Source organism: Seriola lalandi, unplaced genomic scaffold (genome assembly GCF_002814215.2).
Source record: "Seriola lalandi dorsalis isolate HSWRI2012SDOR001 ecotype SW California unplaced genomic scaffold, Sedor1 jcf7180002054188, whole genome shotgun sequence".
Taxonomy (NCBI): Eukaryota; Metazoa; Chordata; class Actinopteri; order Carangiformes; family Carangidae; genus Seriola; species Seriola lalandi.
The window spans coordinates 237,364-256,685 of record NW_019524741.1 but is presented as its reverse complement, the minus strand read 5'-3'; the positions used below and the strand labels follow the sequence as shown (position 1 = coordinate 256,685).

The 19,322-nt window shown below is 41.0% G+C and overlaps 2 protein-coding genes across 2 annotated transcripts; one reads left to right on the top strand and one right to left on the bottom strand.

Moving 5' to 3' along the window:
* Window positions 1-2: 2 nt before the first annotated feature.
* Window positions 3-7,916, top strand: synm (synemin, intermediate filament protein). Its single transcript, XM_023403899.2, has 4 exons — window positions 3-936; window positions 1,930-2,054; window positions 3,412-3,491; window positions 3,694-7,916. The coding sequence occupies exons 1-4, from the start codon at window positions 139-141 to the stop codon at window positions 5,772-5,774; spliced, it is 3,084 nt and encodes a 1,027-aa protein (XP_023259667.1). The 5' UTR covers window positions 3-138; the 3' UTR covers window positions 5,775-7,916.
* On the bottom strand, window positions 7,777-18,218 carry ttc23 (tetratricopeptide repeat domain 23). The gene is made up of 12 exons (XM_023403900.2): window positions 18,133-18,218; window positions 17,840-17,903; window positions 17,407-17,584; window positions 16,453-16,576; window positions 16,099-16,255; window positions 15,877-16,002; window positions 11,394-11,565; window positions 11,122-11,227; window positions 10,596-10,723; window positions 10,172-10,321; window positions 8,367-8,449; window positions 7,777-8,216 (listed from the first exon to the last, which is right to left on the bottom strand). Exons 1-12 carry the CDS (start codon window positions 18,164-18,166, stop codon window positions 8,102-8,104), a joined length of 1,437 nt encoding a protein of 478 aa, XP_023259668.1. The 5' UTR covers window positions 18,167-18,218; the 3' UTR covers window positions 7,777-8,101.
* Between the last annotated feature and the right edge of the window lie 1,104 nt (window positions 18,219-19,322).

Genomic DNA, 19,322 nt, shown 5'->3' with positions numbered 1-19,322 from the left:
AAGGGCACTGATCGCAAATTACATCGCAGTTGGGCCCACAGACGCATTCGCATATGACACCGGCCAGCCCGTCTCCTAAATTAGCCTAATACAGACTGGACAATCTTTAAACTGTCCTTTTTATTGTTAGATGCCAAAATGTTGCCTTTCAAGAGAACTTTTGAGAACGAAAAACACCAGCTACAGGAGCTCAACAGCAGACTTTCCCAGTATCTCTCCAGGACGAAGCAGCTAGAGCAGGAAAATGCGCATCTGATCACTGAAATAAATAAACTCAGGCAAACGAAGACGGCGGAATGGGAGCCGAAGTACAAGGCTGAGATACGGGACATGAGGAGAATGGTGGGACAGCTGTCGTTGGAGAAGTCCCAGGCTGAGATGGAGAGGGAGAAGCTATGGCGGGAGTTGCAGATGGTCCAGTCTCTGTGCAGCGAGCAGACTGGTGTGTGCAGGGACATCAGTGGCGAGCTGAAGGGCTGCGAGAAGGAGCTTCACCACGCTCACAAGACCAACAGTGAACTCGAGCAGCGTTTATTTCAACTCGAGGCCGAGTATAAATGCTTAGAGGATGCACACAGGCAAGAAATTGACCACTTCAGGCGTCAGGTGGAGGCCCGGGTGGTGCCCATCATCACGCAAACTTATCGCGGGCCTCCGGTGGCCTCCATGGAAGAGGTGCAAGAGTATGCCCGAGGTATGTCCGAAGGGTGGATTGAGACTTTTGAAATGTACCAGCGCAAAGTGGAAGAGATGGAGCTGTCGATTAAAGCGGACCAGGCGATGCTGAGTGAGCTGCAGAGGGAGAAGATGCTGTACGCCTCAGAGTTGGACAAATTACGCACAGAGGCGGAAAAACAAGGCCACATTCAGATGCGTCTTGAAGAACAGCTGATGCATATGCAGGAAAAATTCCGTGTGGACTTCGGTGAATATCAGGTGAGAGGACAAAGAGAGCCCATATTAATATTTCAAAAGACTCAAGTGAAGCCAGAGGCTATTCGATCTGTTTAGCTGTTCAGCATTTAAATAAAATTTTTTAGAAAAACACAGAGTAATCCCCCGTTGATCCCACTGGGCGATGGGAGCGGCTACCCCCAGTTGTCCGTGCCACACCCACTGTCTTTAAAGGCACTGAGGGAGCTGCAGCTGTCAGCCCAAATAATTATTATATCATCACACATCTAGGCTGAAACTTAATACAGGAATAGCTATGATGTGGGACATCCTCTAACTAATCTCACTCTGTGCTAAAAGCAGTGGATGCTGGCTCTAAAATTAATGTAACTCTCCCTACCTCAACACATAATGACATTACCAGCGTTAAAGTGGTGCCTGACAAGTTTGTGTTCCCATAACTGTTGAAAGCATGGATCTTGTGTGCAACATTTGACCTCAGTATAAAAGGATTGAATAGCTTCAGTAGCTGAACTACACACTACCTCTGCAGGACTTTGTTGCTGCTAGATTACACCAGCCACTTAAACCAATTAGCTGTCAGACTGACAAATCCTTATTAGCCTCCTAAAGATGGAGCTCCAAGCAGGTCAGCCAGTTACAAATGACCACACTGGCTCTACACTGTAGTGCTGCCTTCAGTATTGTAACAAAGGCACAGTTCTCACAGTTTAAGCCCAGGTTAAAATTTTGAATTGAGCATGACGTTTGCTTTAAGATGTCAGATGTTATTGGAAAACAGATTTACGTAATTAACAACACTGCAGGCGGCAGTAAAATAAAAAAGTGGTTAGACACTCTATGGTTAACAAGGAAGCCAAATGATTATTAGTATTTTCAGTTAAACTGCCGGGATATACAAAAAAAATTATAATACCCAATGGACAGACCATAGACTTGTAAAATTAAACTATGTGCAAAGTGAAAATGTCTTGTTTGTTTTTTTTCTGTGCTTTTTTTTTTTCTCTCCTCCAGATGATTATTGAGCAGCTGGAGCACGAGAGGAACAAGATGGCTGACACCATAGCAGAAAAGATGCGAGAACATCAGCACCTTCTCCAGGTTAAGATGGATCTGGGTATGGAGGTGGCTGCCTACAGGTGACGAGCTGATTCATTTTGTCAGTTGTCCAGTCAAAACAGACTTGAATCAATTATCGCCTTGGGTAGAATATGCCCAGCAGTCATTTTGATTTGTCTTAGGGAATAGCACAGGCATTACGAATGAGTTTTTAAAGGTACAATACATCCTCTTTTTCCTGTGACATTTGCATGCTTTCAACAAGAGATTATTGTCCAGCCATCGCTGCCTCAAGTGCTCTTAGCTTAATTAGTTATTTCATCAAATGCATCGGAACAAATCACCAGCCTGCTTCTTGTTGGTCTTGGCACTAAGTGTTCTGATCTGAACACTTGTGCCTCAGGCAGATAAATTGAAAAGTAGCAGCCCACATTTACTATCTTATAAATACAGCACATCCTTGTTTAACAGAGTTGTTTAAAACTTTCTCTGTGGTTTGTCTTAAGTGTCTACGAAGCAAGACAAATTATATTTGGCATTTCATATCTTGTAATAACATGGCATGTCTTGTTTTCATGCGCCTAACATAGCCAGATCACACATGGTCACATACTAACAGACTATTTTTACTGAAAGAAGTTATTTATAAAGCAGTCAATAAACATACGGTATTTTCACATTCAAAGGTTATATCTAGTTGTTTTTTCTTCAGTTACTTGTTGTAACATCATAACATTATAAAATCCTACTTCATTTGCCAGGAGATCTAAACAGTCTACGGCATAATAGTGGTTAAGGTTGACCAACATTTTATTAATATTAAGCAAAGTCCAAGGAAGTTCTTTAGAAGACTGTCTAATCCGGTTTGTCTCTATATGGCAGATTCTCCACTGGCACATCTGGTTTGTTTTGAATTTTTGGAATAGGCAGAATGTTTGCTCAGAGACGTGTCAGTGGCATGTGTTTCTGTATATGTCACGAGTCAGCTTTTGCTTTGGGATTCACTGTGAAGTGTGGACAGCTCCGCATTGTAGCTGTTATTTTTAGGTCAGTCTTTCGGAAGACACTCTCGGGAGAGGTTGTTCCTTTTTGATGGACTTTGCTTTCCTTTTTGTGTGTTTGATGAAGCATGGCCAAGGAGAGGTGAGCTGTCTAAGCAAGTGACTATAGGGTCCTTATTACACGACAGTGGCTTGTTATGTTTTCAATGATTACTACCCTATATGGCCAGGTCCTGGGTTCATACCGTCTTGTAAGCCTGTTGCGTTTAGTTTGAGCGAGTTGAGATGGCAGAGCTGAATGATGTACATCGCCTTTTGAGGTATTTATATTTGAATTTTATTTGTGAAACATAATTTGATTAAAATAGGGGAAAAAGCAATTATTTATAATGACCTATTTGCTTTTGTCTAAGTATTTTGTTTCTTCTTTGTTCAGGGCTCTCCTGGAGGGTGAGAGAGTGGGTCTGCAAGATGCTCATAGGAGAGTGAATCAGCATCAAAGAGAAAGAATAATAGGTACTGTATTGAACTGTACTGAATACTGATCACAAGAAAACACTTTAAAACTAGAGTTAATATCTACCCGAATATATGAAAATATGTTCAGAAATTAAGCTACACTAAACAATTCATTAGTTTGAAGCGTCAAGAGATTTGACTAAATAGGAAATATCAACAAATCAAGTAATTATTTATGCTAATTACGTCTCTGCCTTAGATATCAAGATGCCAGCCAAACCCTACACACCAAGAGCTTCCACCTTAACCACCAGACAACATATGGACATCCGGTACACGCCACCGACGTCAAGCCTGAGAAGATCTCCCGTGCCTCCCTCTGGGTCCATAAGTCCCTCCAGGGTCATTCCCATTTCAGTTGCAGGCAGAGCTCGTTATCAGAGTCCTGAATCCAGAAGGGACATGATTTCATTCGCCAAAGCTCGGGCTGCCACTTCTGCCCCTGCTACTACCACTGCCACAGCTGCTGCCAAAGATAAACAAACAGGCCAGAGGGAAACCCACGCGAGTGAGGTTGTGCGGAAAACAACAGTAGAGGAGAAAACTGTGAAAATCAAACAGGTCTCTCAGGTAGAGAACAAAATCAGTCCCATCATGTCCTCCACTGCCGAGACCAAATCAGTGAGAGTGGTGTCACCACCAATGATGAGCCTGAGCGCGAAAATGGAGACAGAAAGCAAAAAGCTACTGTCAGATGAAACAGAGGTAGATAATCTTTATGACAGTGAGTTCAAAGACAAAGGGAGAACAGAGTCTACGGTAGGGCCAAGTGAGAAGAAGATATTAGACTCTGTGTCTGTGGAGGAGATCATTGAGAAAGTGATGAAACCAGCAGGTTTGGAAGCAAAGGTTTGCTCATCAGGAGAATCCAAGGTCAGATATCATGTGGAGAAAACTCAGCAGGACGATGGCACGACTAAAACACAGATCGTGCTGGAGTCCAAAGTGGAGGAAGAGCTGGATATTTCTGAAGACTTTGCCCTGGATGAACTTCTGAGCCAAGGTGTGAAGAAGGTGTCACTGCAGGACATCAAGGACACAGCAACAGGAAGCATGATTAAGAATCTACTAAGTGACCTGCAGGGAGCAGAGAACCTGCAAAATAGGTCTGTCAATGTGGAAATCATTGAGGAACCGGTTGACTCTTTCAGTGATGAGGAGCTTGAGGTTGAACAGAAGTCCAGATCTACTTTTTATGAGCCCTCCTCAACATATTTCCAAATTGAGGAGCTAGAAAATGTCCCTCATGACACTCATGTTCAGAGGAGTGATGATGATGCCATGAAATCTTCCATGACAGGCACAGATTATTCCAAGGGTAGATCTGTCCACGTTGAAGAGGTCTCTAGACAGAATGAATCTTCATATTTCTCCCGTGAACAAGAGCCTCATGAGTATTATGTCTCAACACCAGATGATAATCTCTCTGAAGCCGAGGAGGGTGGTGGCATCACCTCGTATGGCCATTATGGCGTTCTAGATGACCTGTCAGATGAGAGGTATTATCAAGATGAAAGTCTTCCACTGAAGAGCGTGATTGTAGAGGAAAGTGACGAATACAAGTTCATGGCAGATGATCACTCCTTTGTCAAAGAGAGCTTTCCAGATTGCATCCTTGAAGAAGAGGTTCGTGTCTCCCCAGTAGTGCAGGAGTCTGTTCTCGAGTTCCTGAGAGAGGACTCTTTGGAGCCCAAAGAGCAGCTGAAGGGAGCTCTAGAACAGCTACAAAGCTCAGTTTCAGGTCCACTGAGGGAGGAATTGGCTTTCCTCTCAAAAGTGAGCAGTGAAAGTCCACAGAACGTGGCTGTCGATGTCAAAAAAGTGCAGCAGTCAAATGACAATGGAACCATGACTATAGTTGCTGAGCTAAATGTCTCTCAAACTCTGGAAGACTCTGGGCTGCTGGAGGCAGAAGATGATCTGTCTGAAGAGCAGATCATGGCAGCTCTCAGATCTTCTAACCTAGGGCTTGAGAAAACCTTCCAGGGCGGGGCAGGAGGAGGGTACAGCTTCAGAGTCACCAAAGAAGAGGATGTTGCTCATGGTGAAGAGATCGAAGGCTTCACACACCTAAGAGAATCTGTGTCTGAAATCACCGAGAAACATATAAAACTTGGGCCTTCAGAGAAGTCCTTCACCTTCCAGATGGATGTACAGAGCAGCCATTCTGAGGCATCTCCAGAGCAAGAGCTGCAATCTCAAACCCCGGAGGCCCCAGTGAAGATTTCTCAAGAGAAAAAAGTTGCAACAATTTACCTTGAAAGCCCTACAGATGACTAAGGAAGAATTCAGTCAGAAATATTTTAAGACCCAGGGCTTGCCAGTGTATCCCTTGCTGAAGTGCACATACAGAGGTTGTTTTGATGCAGCAGTTAATCATATATGGCATTAATGCTGATTGCAGACACAGTAATAATGGCAGAGTTATAATGCATTAATTTTTGCAGTAAAACATTATATATCTATTTGATTTTGGTATGCTGTTTTACTGTACCTAATAACAGTGTGTTAAAACTTGGTTTACCTAACTGCATTTCATGATTCAAGTTAAATTCTGTTATGTAGTTAAAATTACCAAATTAATACATATTTTATGGTATTCATTGCGGCAGCATTACTATTAAAAATACTTAATGCTTACTAATATGAGCAATCTTAAATTAGGATTATAACATATATAAATTGTAGCAATTTCTTATGGTAGTTAATACTGATGGAGTGTTGCGCAGTTATGTGTAATCCTTTTATAGCTTGCAGTTTATCTTCAAACTGTTTTGTTTACTCTCTAGATTTCTCTATTTTTGTACTAACCTGTGCTGTTCAGCTTAAACAGCCTGTTCTGCAGTTTACAGCTCACCATCAATCCAACAAACACATCATAATGTTAAGTCTAAGTGGTCAAGATTTAGTGCAGACTAACATTTGACAGTTGGAGTAATGAGGTGCTGTGCACCGTTTGCAGACTGGACCTTATTCATTTTTCTTTTGTCTCGGGCACTGCTACCAAAGGGAATGATATTAGAAGCTTATATACTGCATCGTGGAACACAGTGGTTTATTTTAAGGAGTAGTCACTAGTGTGTACAGAATATAGTTAAGATTGTAGCTGACAGTATAGTAAGAGTGAAGAAAAAGATGGTAATTTGTCTCATGAAATTTTGCAAGTTTTGAAAGCTGAAGTCAAGGTGTAGAGCAAGTAAATGTGGCACTTAAAAGTGGCTGATAACCCTAGCTCACAAAGTTAAGTATTGTCAGATTATTTAACTTTACTCACAACTAAATGGCATAGTACACATTTTGAATAATCAGAAAGAAGTACTGCCCAACCAAATGTGGCATTACATTATCAATGTAATCAATGTGAGAAATGTTTGTAAAAAGTTTATCTTCACATGTGTCAATACCATTTTTAATTTCAATGGGGGATAATTTTGCTCTGAACATGTGATTCGAGATGGGAATTCAAAATGGTGCATTTTACCATTTAGAACTCCAAAGGAGGGTTGTTGTTGTTTGAAAAGCAAACAGTAAGATGACAGAACGAAAAGAAGTAGCAGAATCTGAATGAATTAAGGATGCAGCAATAGTGTTGTTAAAGGAAATATATCCACATCTGGTTTTGATGTATGTTGTGTCTGAACCTTTTGCTTGTCCACATTTGTTGTTTTATCACAGTGTTGGCTTGAGGAATTCACCTTTACTCTGACTTAAGAGTGTGTTCATGACCGTGACTATTTTTGGATCATCAGCTTAGTGGCATTGAGTGTTCACTAGGGTTTGTTGTGTTGTGTACTACTTACAGAGGCAGAAATAGTTCACTATGATTATGGCCTGGTTACAAATTTTACACATTTTGTCTTAGTGGCTATACTAATGAACACTTTGCAACCACTGAGCAGTGTCTTCACAGATTGGCTTTTTGGCACTATCATGTTGAAACAATGTGCAGAATTACAATGTTTAGTGTGAATGCCATGCTTTTATTAATATATTCATTGCTAGAAATCTACAAAATAAAACTTCTTAAAATATTTGTTGCTTTGAAGTGCCCAGATACAGCAGACTTCCATACATTTTCTCAGCTGCAAACTTTGTGCAAAAACACACGTCACACATCAGTGCACTTAAAAAACAGAATCTTTGTTAGGTGTGTACACAGTACAATTTGGATACCATGTGCCATTTCATAGCGTAAACAAATCTGTGTACATCAGCATTCAGAAAATCTATTGATGTATAAAGAATGTTCAGTGAGTCAGTGTTAAATAAGTGTTAGTCACCATGGATAGCCCAACAACGTTGCTTTTATTGACATAATGATTTCTACTGAACAAATGACGTCACTGCTTTGGTTGAAATTGGTTCCAGCCCTTACTTGGAAATTGATTCATATCTTAACACAATTAAAACCTATTGTGGGTATGTTTTCTGAGTGTGAGTTTTTCTTCAAAGATCATCATAAGAAGAGTAATTAGAAACTAACTTTCAGCAGTGTTGCCTGTATAATCTAATTTACAGAAAAACACAAATGTCAGAAGTTCTTGGTCCAAACCCTCAAAGTTACTGAAGTGACAAAATTAAAAAAAAAAAAAAAAAAAAAGAACATTTCAAGAGTCAGACATGGAATTTCCATCATTGCCACTTGAAGGTGCAACTGAAAATGTATGACGTTTTGTTTTTCTTCTACCTTGTCTCTGTAGCCTCTCAGCCACCGCCGGTGCCCTGCAGAACATACAGTACTTGGTTACATCACTGAAACGTGGGCTGAATTGTTACATAAATCTGTTTTTTGTTTTTTTTTCAAATCAAATGTCAAATCATTCTAACATTTAGTAAAACCTGTCAATTGGCAATTTAGTTCTGCAGATTTACCGAGCCAGCATGTCCACAGCTTTTTGTGTAGCTTTTGTCTTCTTGTGCTGAGGCCCATACATCCAATTCTGGATTTCCAGGCACTAAAATTAAAAATAAAAATAATGGCAGTGAGTGGTTGGTGGAAGATGAGAGGTGCAACTCATACTCAGGGGGGAATAAACACTTCCTAGCAACACGTGAATGCACTAAACATCCCAAAATAACCACTGTAGCAGTCCAAGGTTTAGATAACACCTGTGCTGACCACTCCGAGTGTCAGGTCAACAAGGGGGATCTGCTAGATTTATTACAAGTACTCTAAACCAGCAACCAAGGAATCTGAAGTGGTTAACTCAACAAATTCAAGACGCAGCTGAGTTGTTTTCAACTTTACATTTAGTTTGGTCCAATCAAATGAGAGGAATGAGCAATCACTACGTAGCTCTATGACATCAGAAAATGTTACATAATTTAACAAAAAACAGAAAAGTCTACATTTTTAACTACAAACACATGTATATGATTACAGAGTTCCCATGGTGACACAACAGACATGATACAAACCTGCCTGTGATTTCTGAAATCATCATAAATAACAAGATGTAAAGATTACAATGTGAGAACTTTGTTAAATCAGGGACAGAGGGAGCGAAAGTTTCCCTCCTCACCAGGGAAAGTAAAACACTCGGTAATCTGGAACATATCCATCTGGTCTCATGGATGTTTTCACTGTTGCTAAGGTTGATGTAATGGAAGGTGTTTTTTTTCAGGAGCACTACAGAGGAAGGGGGAAATGTGAAGTGGGAGTCTGTGTGTGTGTGTGTCATTGTTCTCGATGTTTGTTTTGAGGGGTTTTTACTGCATGAGCCAGTTTTCCTTTGGAAAGAAAAAAAAGTTACTCAGTTGCTGAGCAGATGGTGTCATGATGACAAGAAAAAAAATGACTTGACAGGTCTGCTCTGTGTCAGGGTACTTCAGAAAGGTTACTACTCGGATGTGGTGTAGAGAGAGTGAGCCCTGATGTTCCCTGTCATATTTGGACCCCTCTGCACTTACATGCCATAACAAAACAACATAGCAACCAGCCTTCTTCACTTACAGGCATGTCATTACTAGTATGAAGAAATCCCCCTTTACTGGTGTATTTTAGTATGTTTGATGGGTGGCAGAAGTGAGCTCATAGGGCAAACATGTGCAGTCATACTGTATGTGAAAAACAAAAACACTCTCATTTGAAAATCAAGTAAAATAGTAATAGCTTAGAGGAGGAACTGAAAAGCTGCTGTTTATTAAATGCATGTGCGCTGGAAGACATAAGAATGTCATTTTTGTTTCAAAGGACATAATGGCATGCCACGCTAATTGGGGTCAATGTCCCTTTAATTGACAGTACTTGGCAAACTGCCATTCTCGTTCCAAAGTTGTGTTGCCCATCTGTCAGTCTCCATCCAGACTGAGGAAACACAAAGTCACTCTGTGTGATATTTTACACCAGGGAGGGTGGCTCTGCACCTTGCACCCTTCCAAGATTAGCATGCGACTCTGATAACGCTGTGCTTTAGAGAGATGTCGGAAATAGCTCATCTCAATATGACAGGGACTCTTTGTGTGTATTTTGAACAAGCCTCCCACCCTCTCACTGGTGTAGGTGGCCACACCCACTGACTCTTGGCCTTTTATTAAACCCTCCGGAATAGTTTGGCAGGGGACAACACCATGTTCGATGACAGTTACTACTACTCAGATTTCTAATATACATTTGCAAGTGATAACCTGTAACAATACTTGTGCTGTTTGTGTTGTGTTGTGTAACATGTGTTTACCTTTGTCATAGTCCTGTGGGCCTGTATCATCCTGCCCTCAGTCATCTCCACACTTCCTATCAGCTGAAGGGTGTCTGCTACCTCAGCACTCAGGTCACCAAATGTAGATCTCTTCAAAATAAGTGATGCTCTCTGAATCTCCACACATCTCTGCAATGGTACATTACAAATAGGTAAGTCATCGCTTACCATCAGTAGAAAGAGCCACACCCTGTTTAGCAGGTGGAATCAACCCCTTGACAATTACAAACTCTGAGGGGCTGTTTCCATGGTGCTGCTCTCTGAAGGAAAAAATGTGCTGATAATAAAAGCTGCTGTGGATGTCAAAATTGCAGTAACAAAATATATGAGGTGTGTCTGAAGGAAATTGGTATTGTCTGACTGATCTTACAGATATGTGTGTGTGTGTGTGTGTGTGTATAACCTCTTGCTGGCCATTGAGGAGGAGGAAACGACAGAAATCATCCTGGGCAGTGAGGAAGGCTGGATCCTGTGGACCTACAGAGTTCTTATATGCCCTAAGACTCTGCTCAAAGTATTGATCTGCAGAGTCTACACCAGCATGAGAAAAAAATACACAATGATGAGCCTTTACTACTTAAATTATAGCAATAATTGAAAGAATTAGTGATTCTGAAAACATACACTGCAACAGAATCACTAGAATACATTTTTCTACACCAACCCTTCCAATATCCTTAGTTTCCATATGTTATGCTTTACACAGATACCGAGGATCAGACATTTTTGCCTTGAGTATGTTGACATGAGTGAATCATACTGACATGGCTGAACTTGGACATGTAAGTCTATTACAACAAGGCTATTATAAGTCTGGTTTCCATAACGCCATCTTGAGGAATTTGACATATAGGAAGACAATGGGAGATTTTAGTCCTAATTAACCCCTTATGCCTATTGCTCAGGCCTGTGTCTGTGAATAGACTCACCATTGTGATGGGGTTCTGCTGCAGCAGAGAGGATGAGGGCCAGGCTGTGGGAGATCTGAGCCCCCTCGAGCTCCTCCGGGCTGTGGCTCATAGAAATGGCATGAGCCTAGCAGAAACACCCACGTGAAATAAGACGGATCACATATAAGCAAATACGGGGTGTGGGAACATTACCTAACAACACAGCTTGGCAGCGTATCAAGAAGCCATCATGTGGTTATATATGTTGTGCTTTAGAGTTGTGTGTGATGTGGAAGTGATATGCCACTTGCCTTGGAGAGATGCTCTATGGCTCGGTCCAAATGACCTCTGTCCTGTTCAATGTCGGCCATGTCCCTATAGACAGAGCAGGTCTTCTCTGGCGTATCACAGTCCTTAAGCAGCTGCAGAGACCTCTCACACTGGCTTAAGGCTTTGTCTGGCCTGCTCTGTCTCTTATAGATCCTATAGAGCAGAAAGGACACACAAATAGGCAGAGACTGAAAGACAAACATAAAGACAGTGACCAGTCTGGTCTGCTATACAAGGCAGCAGGGTATAGCAATACACTGAAACCATCACATCTACAGTGCATGTATAGTAGCTGACCCTGCTAATTAGAAATAACAAAATTAGGATATTATTTTAATACATTATGTGTAATAACACACTTTATTCAGTGTATTTTTAATATAATAATATTTTTAATATATACCCATAAACCTGTTACTTCATGACTATGAACCTGTAACTGTTTGGTCTCTAACCAAACCCAGGTCCTACAGAGAGGTGAATGCTTTTGGCTGATGGCTGCTGCTGAGGCCTAATGCAGTGCAGACTATAATAGGGAAAGCTTGCACATTGCCCTTTATAACTGTTTTTGTTGCATCCTTTGACGAGTAACTGTCTCCCACTCTCTCATCACGGTTGCACTGCCCCCTCACTTTAAACACTGCACACCGGTATCCCACAAATATTAGACAAATGTCTAAAATAGGGGATGCCCCTCGCAGTCTCAGGAAACCACAAATGCGAAACTGAACACTGAAGCATGGTCCCTGATGAGAGAAGCTCAGAGCTCTACTTCTATAACACATTTGTCACCCATCCGTATATGTGCTGTTGCAACAAAGGTTTTTAAGCTTCAGGTTTTTTGCTGATGCGTATAACAGCATGCATGCACAGTGGTTGCTGTTTTAAAAGACAGCCACTTCCTGCCAAGCCCAACTGCATGCAGTATGCACTACAGCAGTATGGACTACAGAGCAAGTGCTTTGGCGAGTGGAGAGGGAGGATGAGATAATAGCTGCATTAACCACTGCAAGGACACTGGATCCATCAGGCTACTCTGCTAACAGCTTCAAACCGTCTAATGGACTCTAAATTTAATTCAGGTCTTCAGTCAAGGGGGGTGGCCTTTCTCAGAGGGCACAAAACTCAGTACTATTCGATCTCTAGCTAGCTTGCTGTCATACAGCAGTATAGGAAACACCTTTTCACAAATCATCTTCCCACATCCAAACTGTACACACTGTTAACTGTGTATAATAGTTATCTGAATGACAGTTCATTTACCTACAAAATGCACATGGAAGTAAACTGTAGGAGCATGGCTTTTGATTTGTTTTTATCCAAGGTGCCCTCCGGTATCAGAAGTACATACAGCAGTGTGTCTACCAAAGGTCTAAGCTTGACAGTGTTATGTCATGCTCACATCCCTAGACAGCATGGATTTGGGTATTCCTGGCTCAGTGGTTACATGCCAGCAGCACAGGTTACAATAACAGCGTAGAGGCTCATTTCTTTGGATTTTCCCATGAATCCAAGATTATCCTAACATGCCATGATGGATAGGAGGAGTGCCCTGCCCATAAGTGTTCACGAGGCAGTCACTTAAGTCCTTTTAGGGCAGCAGAGCTGAAGCAGAGCTACAGTACATTCCAACATGGCTTGAGTCCTGCCATTCTGCCTGCATGGCCAGACAGAGACAATGCTTCTCTATCCTCTCATTCACTCTGCATCCTTATGCGCTTCCTGGCAGAACGGTAATATGCCACATCCCACTGAAATCTACTAAGACTCCACAGGGCAGGGAATTAATATAATTAAGGATTTGTAGATGTGGTGCCAAGCAAGCCACACAACCCTCTTTTGTAAACGTTTCCAGAACGTGGTTGACGTAAGTTTGCTCTGGGCTTTCACTTGGAAAAATGATACAGTAAAGCCAACTCAAAGTAAAAACAGAGGGACAAAAAACACAACAGTCTGCTCCAGCAAATCTGTGTGGTGTTTTAAACTGACGGCCCTCTGCCTGATGAGTCTTCTTATTGTGTGCCTCAGGCAGATTTGGGCAAAAGACTATGTAGCAGAATCCTAAATCACCTCTGTGGTTGTGGGTAGTGACGCTCAATCATGGCCATCTATAACAATATCCCTGCCGCTTTAACTTCAGTCATCTAATCAGAGACAATTTATACATCTGGATTAAGAGGCAATTGATTTTAACAAACTTTTTTTTAAAATGATACCCAGCAGACTGTGGACCCTGAGCATCAGAATGATACTGACTTTAAGCATAGCTACTGTATGCTTTGTATATATTCAACAGGGTGACTGATTACTGCAACAGCAGAAACTCTGGAAACAATATGCACAAAGCTAGCAAACAAGTGCATTTCAATTAATATGATGCATACACATTCAAATAAAGTTCAGGTTGGAGAAAATATGGAAGAATTTATGTGACTTTATTATTCAACTAGAGGGAATTTATGAAATACATGCTCAAAATGTTTGATTGAAATGTAGATTTAAGCCAGCAGTTATAAAGACATAAAGAAAATAAGTTATTTTAGCAGGCATGGCCAAGTCTGACAACACAATCATATGCACATGATGAATTTAAACCTAACAAATTTTGCCATTTGGCTGATCATAGGTGGACACCTTGAGTGTGAATCTGAAACTGAGCAGAATATTTGGACCGGGATCTATAAGGGAGTTGAGCTTACATTATTGTTTCAGGCTTTGGTGGGAACATTCCCCTCCATCACAACAGTGTTGACTGACAGAGCTTTAGAAGCATGCCAAATTCTTAGTCATCACCTAACAAAAGAGATTTAGCAAGCTTACACACCAGCCAGAGTCTGCACATTTTTTCAATTACACACATCATGTCAACAAACTCTGACTCTCTGAAATAGGCTAAGATGGCATCATTTACAAATTCCGATGAGTGTAGATCACCTCAGCTGCTGATAAGGCCTATTTACAGTTAATGCTGCAGGAGTATTGTCTTTGGTCTTTACCTCGCAAAAGGATTTTTACAATGTCGGTTCCTTCTGTCTGAGATTCAAAAACTTAAGACAACATGTAGAATGGCAACCCTGTTGAAACACTCTTTCCTTACATAATGATGTACAATTTGTTTTCCCTCTCTAGAACTAATAAAAATGCATTTTAAATAACTGATCAAAATTCTGATAGATACATATTAAATGATAGCATTAACTATTTACAGAGTCGAACCTCTCACTTACAAGAATTAACAGGGTCAACATAAACAGAGATATTAGTGGACTGATCGCAATCCAGGTAAGACTATACTTTATATTTCCTGGTTGTGCTTCTAATTTGACCAACAGAAATCTAAGCTACGATAAGAGGCCTTCTATTTTTATGTTACCACACAGTTTACTAGAGGCTATCAGTCTCTGCTGCACTCGATGTCTGTGCTTGGTGCCTCCACCATGACCCACTAATTCTTTAATCTTTTCGAAAGCATATAGGTCAACCCTTGGGACCTCCGCTGTCACTACAGTCATTAGGTTACTAATGCATATTAATGGTATAAACAAATCAATAATATGGAAATGGTACTCTGTGTGGAGTAAACAAACCAGCTGACATTTAACTGAGAAATTTATAATGACTGAAGGCGTCAGTCAGAATGTAAAGACAATATCTAAGTATGGTATAAATGAAGGGAGGACACTGATTAAGGAGGGAGTCAAAGCTAAACAGAAAAAAGAAAAGAAAAAAAGCAGAGAACTTACAGAGAAAAGGGAGAAATGCTTTTGAATAGGAGATATGTTTCCCTCCCATCTGTGCCCCTGCTTGAGCAGTGACTGTGTGAGAGGACAAGCAGAAATCCCCGGCCAGCAGGTCTGTAAGCATCGTTACAAAACACCCACACAGACTGCTGAGTGGACTGGACAATGACAGGGGAAAATCCTGATTTGTTAAGGTGTTGTTTCCAAGAGAACATGAAATAGTTGCATTTTTACTAGCGTCACTAAGTCAGCAAAAACACCCTCCACTCCAAAAAACTACATGAAAGGTTGATTTTATACAAATTTGGAGGACTCTATCGCCATCTTGTGGCCAAACATAAACGTGATCTCACAGGTGCAGTTGTTGAAATAGGGAGAGTTTAATAAAAATAAATACTGTTTATGTATAATAACAATTACTGAGAATATAAAATGCTCCAGGGTATACTCTGAATCCCCACTGGAAAGACCTGACCTGTCACCTTTTAATTGAGAATGGTGCCAAGTTGTTTGGCTCAGCTTGAACATGATACAAGAGTCACAGGAAATAAATAGAGCAAATCATCTGATCACAGGACAGCGCTGCTACAAACTGAGTGGCAGCTGCTATCACACACCACAGGCTACAAATGCTGCATTATAGCCTCTTATCTGCCATATATTTACTTGGTGAATTTTCTATTTTAACTACTAGAATTAAAAAAAAAATGTTTCACTACTGAACCTGCATAGGCCAGTGGAGATTTCCAGCTCAGTCTTTATCATCTCTTCCTGGTTGATGGCACCATGTTGAGGAAGCTCCTTAAGAACTTGTTCTGCCTCCAGAAAAGACGATTCTGCCTCCTCAAGAGTGGAAAAGAATCAAGGACATTTTCACCTTGGTGTTTTGAGTTGATTTTCTGTTCAGTCCCATTCATTATTGTCCAACATATCATGGAAAGGATATTTGGCTGTAAGCAGTGCAGCACCTCCCCGTGTGAGGTGTACGCTCAGGAGACATGTTAGAAACTCATGCTTTTCCCCTCTGCCGGAGGAGATGGAGGAGCAGACAGACAGCAGCTCTCTGGCCTGGGCAGAGTGCTCCTGGGCCTGCAGTCCCCAGCCTGAAGGAACAAATCAATCATCAATTTTTTTTGATTGTCTTGGATTAAAAAATAGGTAAAATAATAGGTGTGTGAATTGTAGATGGATCCCTCAAAGATTGTCATATGGCTTGTGTGCCTGTTTTAAGTGGTCCGTGCTGACCAATTGTAAAATCTGTTGTTAAGATCTACTCACAGTATTATCTTTCTAAAATTACCTTTGAGCTGGAAATATGCTTTTGCCAGTCTTACATGGGCCTGGGCTAGTTTCAGATGTCCGTCCCCATATACCAGCCTAGTCAGAGCCACACAACGCACCAGGTCCTGGATGCAGGCATCACACTGCTCAAATACAGTAAATGTCAGTATCACATCTCTTGATAGCTCACTCCACCATTTATCAAAAGCCATACCAATAGTACAAACCCTTTCTAAGCTAATTTCAATACTACAGTACATGAGAGCACAGCTAAAATGAATTCATTCATTAGCCAACCAACAGAAAACGGACTGACTACAAATGTGATAATCAATTAATTGTTTAAGTCATTTATCAAGCAAAAATACATTTACTGGTTCTAGTTTCTTATCTAGTTTCTTTCTCTCTCTTAGATATATGGTTTTACTGCATTGTAAACTGAGTATATTTGGGTTTTGGCCCATTGGTCAGACAAAGCTATTTGAAGAAATTAGTTTTGATAATCCAGGATCAGATTTTTGGAGTATCCCAGTTATTTTTTTTTTTGCACAGGTAAACATTTATACAGCCTTATCCTGGTTTTGAGAAACTCTTATATAAAACCATTGGGAATGTAATCGTCCTCTGATAGTAAATAAGTGGCTGTGATGTTGACAAATTGAGACACACTTGCACACAGATGATCAGAAAACTTAATGGTGCTATAATCATGTGCATATAAAGGAGTCTGAATAACCAGGTTTCTTGTGTTATATGTAATGTCAGCATGAGTGCACTCAAAACTAGAATAAGACTCAAAAACAGGAAACTAATACGCGTGTAAACAGTGATTATTATTATTGACACCCTTAGGTGTGTGCATATGATTCATGCAAGACCAAAGTCTACAGGACATGTTGTTTTCTGAACAGACAACAAACTCCTAACAATGAATACCATATCAATTTGTCACAGCAGCTTACACGAAACCCACCTCTTGGTTGTCTTCGTGGGCCTGAGCTCGGCTGTCAAAGTGTTTGAGCTTTTCCTCTGGAAGCCTCATCATAAAATCCCTCTTAGAATATCCTGTTTTTGAGGGACTCAGCACATTGGAACCACAGGGAGGGGATGCATCCACACCCCTGTCAGTGCTTCCCATGCTTTCAGGGGACCTGGTTACAAGTTTGGTCAAACAAGGAAACATCTTTGAAAAAGGAAGTCACACATTTAAGGAAAACACGTTTTAGTATTTAAAATACTAGAGGGCTTCTTGGAAACTGAACCTACAAAGGACACTTTAAGGACTTACTTAACAATTTCCTGTTTTACTTTCTGTCCAGTGGATAAGCACCACTAAGATCTACTTTGACTGGAGTGCAAACTCATAGGTTAAACTAACACGTAAGTGTGAAGATAAATTCACTTACTCAGTCAGAGACTCGGAGGAACTGGGTCGTGTTTTTGCCATTGTGTGACCATCATCGACAGTCACTGTAAGAGGGTTACATAGAGATATATGATTGCAAACTGCTTATGGACCAAACCATCATCAGTCTGTTATTTAACGCTACGTTTGTGTTTCCTTGGTTACACTGCGCGTAACCCACTAGCGTAGGTAGCTCGACTAACTGCTGCTGCTGCTGCTGCTTTCATTTGGACAATGGGCTTAACGTAACCGAAACACTACCTTACGTGACACGTTATGATATGTAAAATTCACCTCTACAAACATCATTAACAGCAGCTAGCCTCATCAAGCCATACGGACCACCGTGCTGGAGAATCCATCGCTAGCGAAGCTGTTTTGTAGCACAGGCACATAGTGTAAAGGAAGTGGGATGCATTCAAGAACCACGATGTGTTCTTAGGAAACACACTGTCTTTAGTCTGTTGACGAGTGATAAATTGTTTTCATGTATGTGACAAATAATTATGTCAACAGATGTACTAATAATGAGAAATAAATCCACTGAAGCAGAAAATACGACCCATGTTTAATAGGCTGTTTAATGTTTAAAATGTACAGCAACCTGGGCCAAATTCAGTATGGATCAAAAAGTATCTCGTCACCTTAAAAGAATCTTCATCCGGACCGGGGTCTGTGCTGTGCCAATAGACACCAGCCCAGGTCCGTTATACGGATCTGACCCACATTTTGTCATGGCTCCGGGCCGGATTTTCACTAGATGGACAAACCAATCAATCAGAACAAGCCTACCAACAAACCAATCAAAGTGCGGCTACAAATTAACCAATCAGAACAAGGCTACCAACCAACCAATCAAAGTGCGGCTACAAATTAACCAATCAGAATAAGGCTACAAACCGTCACCATGACCTTAACTATTGACTTTAACTAGCAAATTCTAATCAGTTCGTTCTTGAGTCCAGATTAATGTTTGTGCCAAATTTGAAGAATTTCCCTCACACAGTTACGGAAATATTGTGTTCATGAAAATGGAACAGACGGATGGACGGACAACCCAAAAATATAAAAACCTGCCTGATGCAGGCCGCGAGCCTGCAAATGGATCCTTTCGGGCCAGGTTGCCGGTGAAGGTGGGCGTGCACCCTCTCATACAAATTGGGTTTTTTTGTGGCTCCAAAAAACAAGATGGCGATATCCAATATGCCAAATTCGAGGCGTCAAAACAATACATCCATGCTTCAAAACGGCAGTTCACAAACCAATGGGTGGCATCACGTTGAGTTGCCACTTGCATATAACTCAAGATTTAATATGTTAATTACGATACCATTTAACACAAATTATAAGATAAAACTATGAAGTAATTACATTTTATAGCCAAACCGTCAAAGGTCAATGTGACATAAGGTTTGGCAAGAGAGGGGGAGATTGTGACCATAGACCCGAGACCACATTTCCTGCAACAACCATGAGGTAGTTTC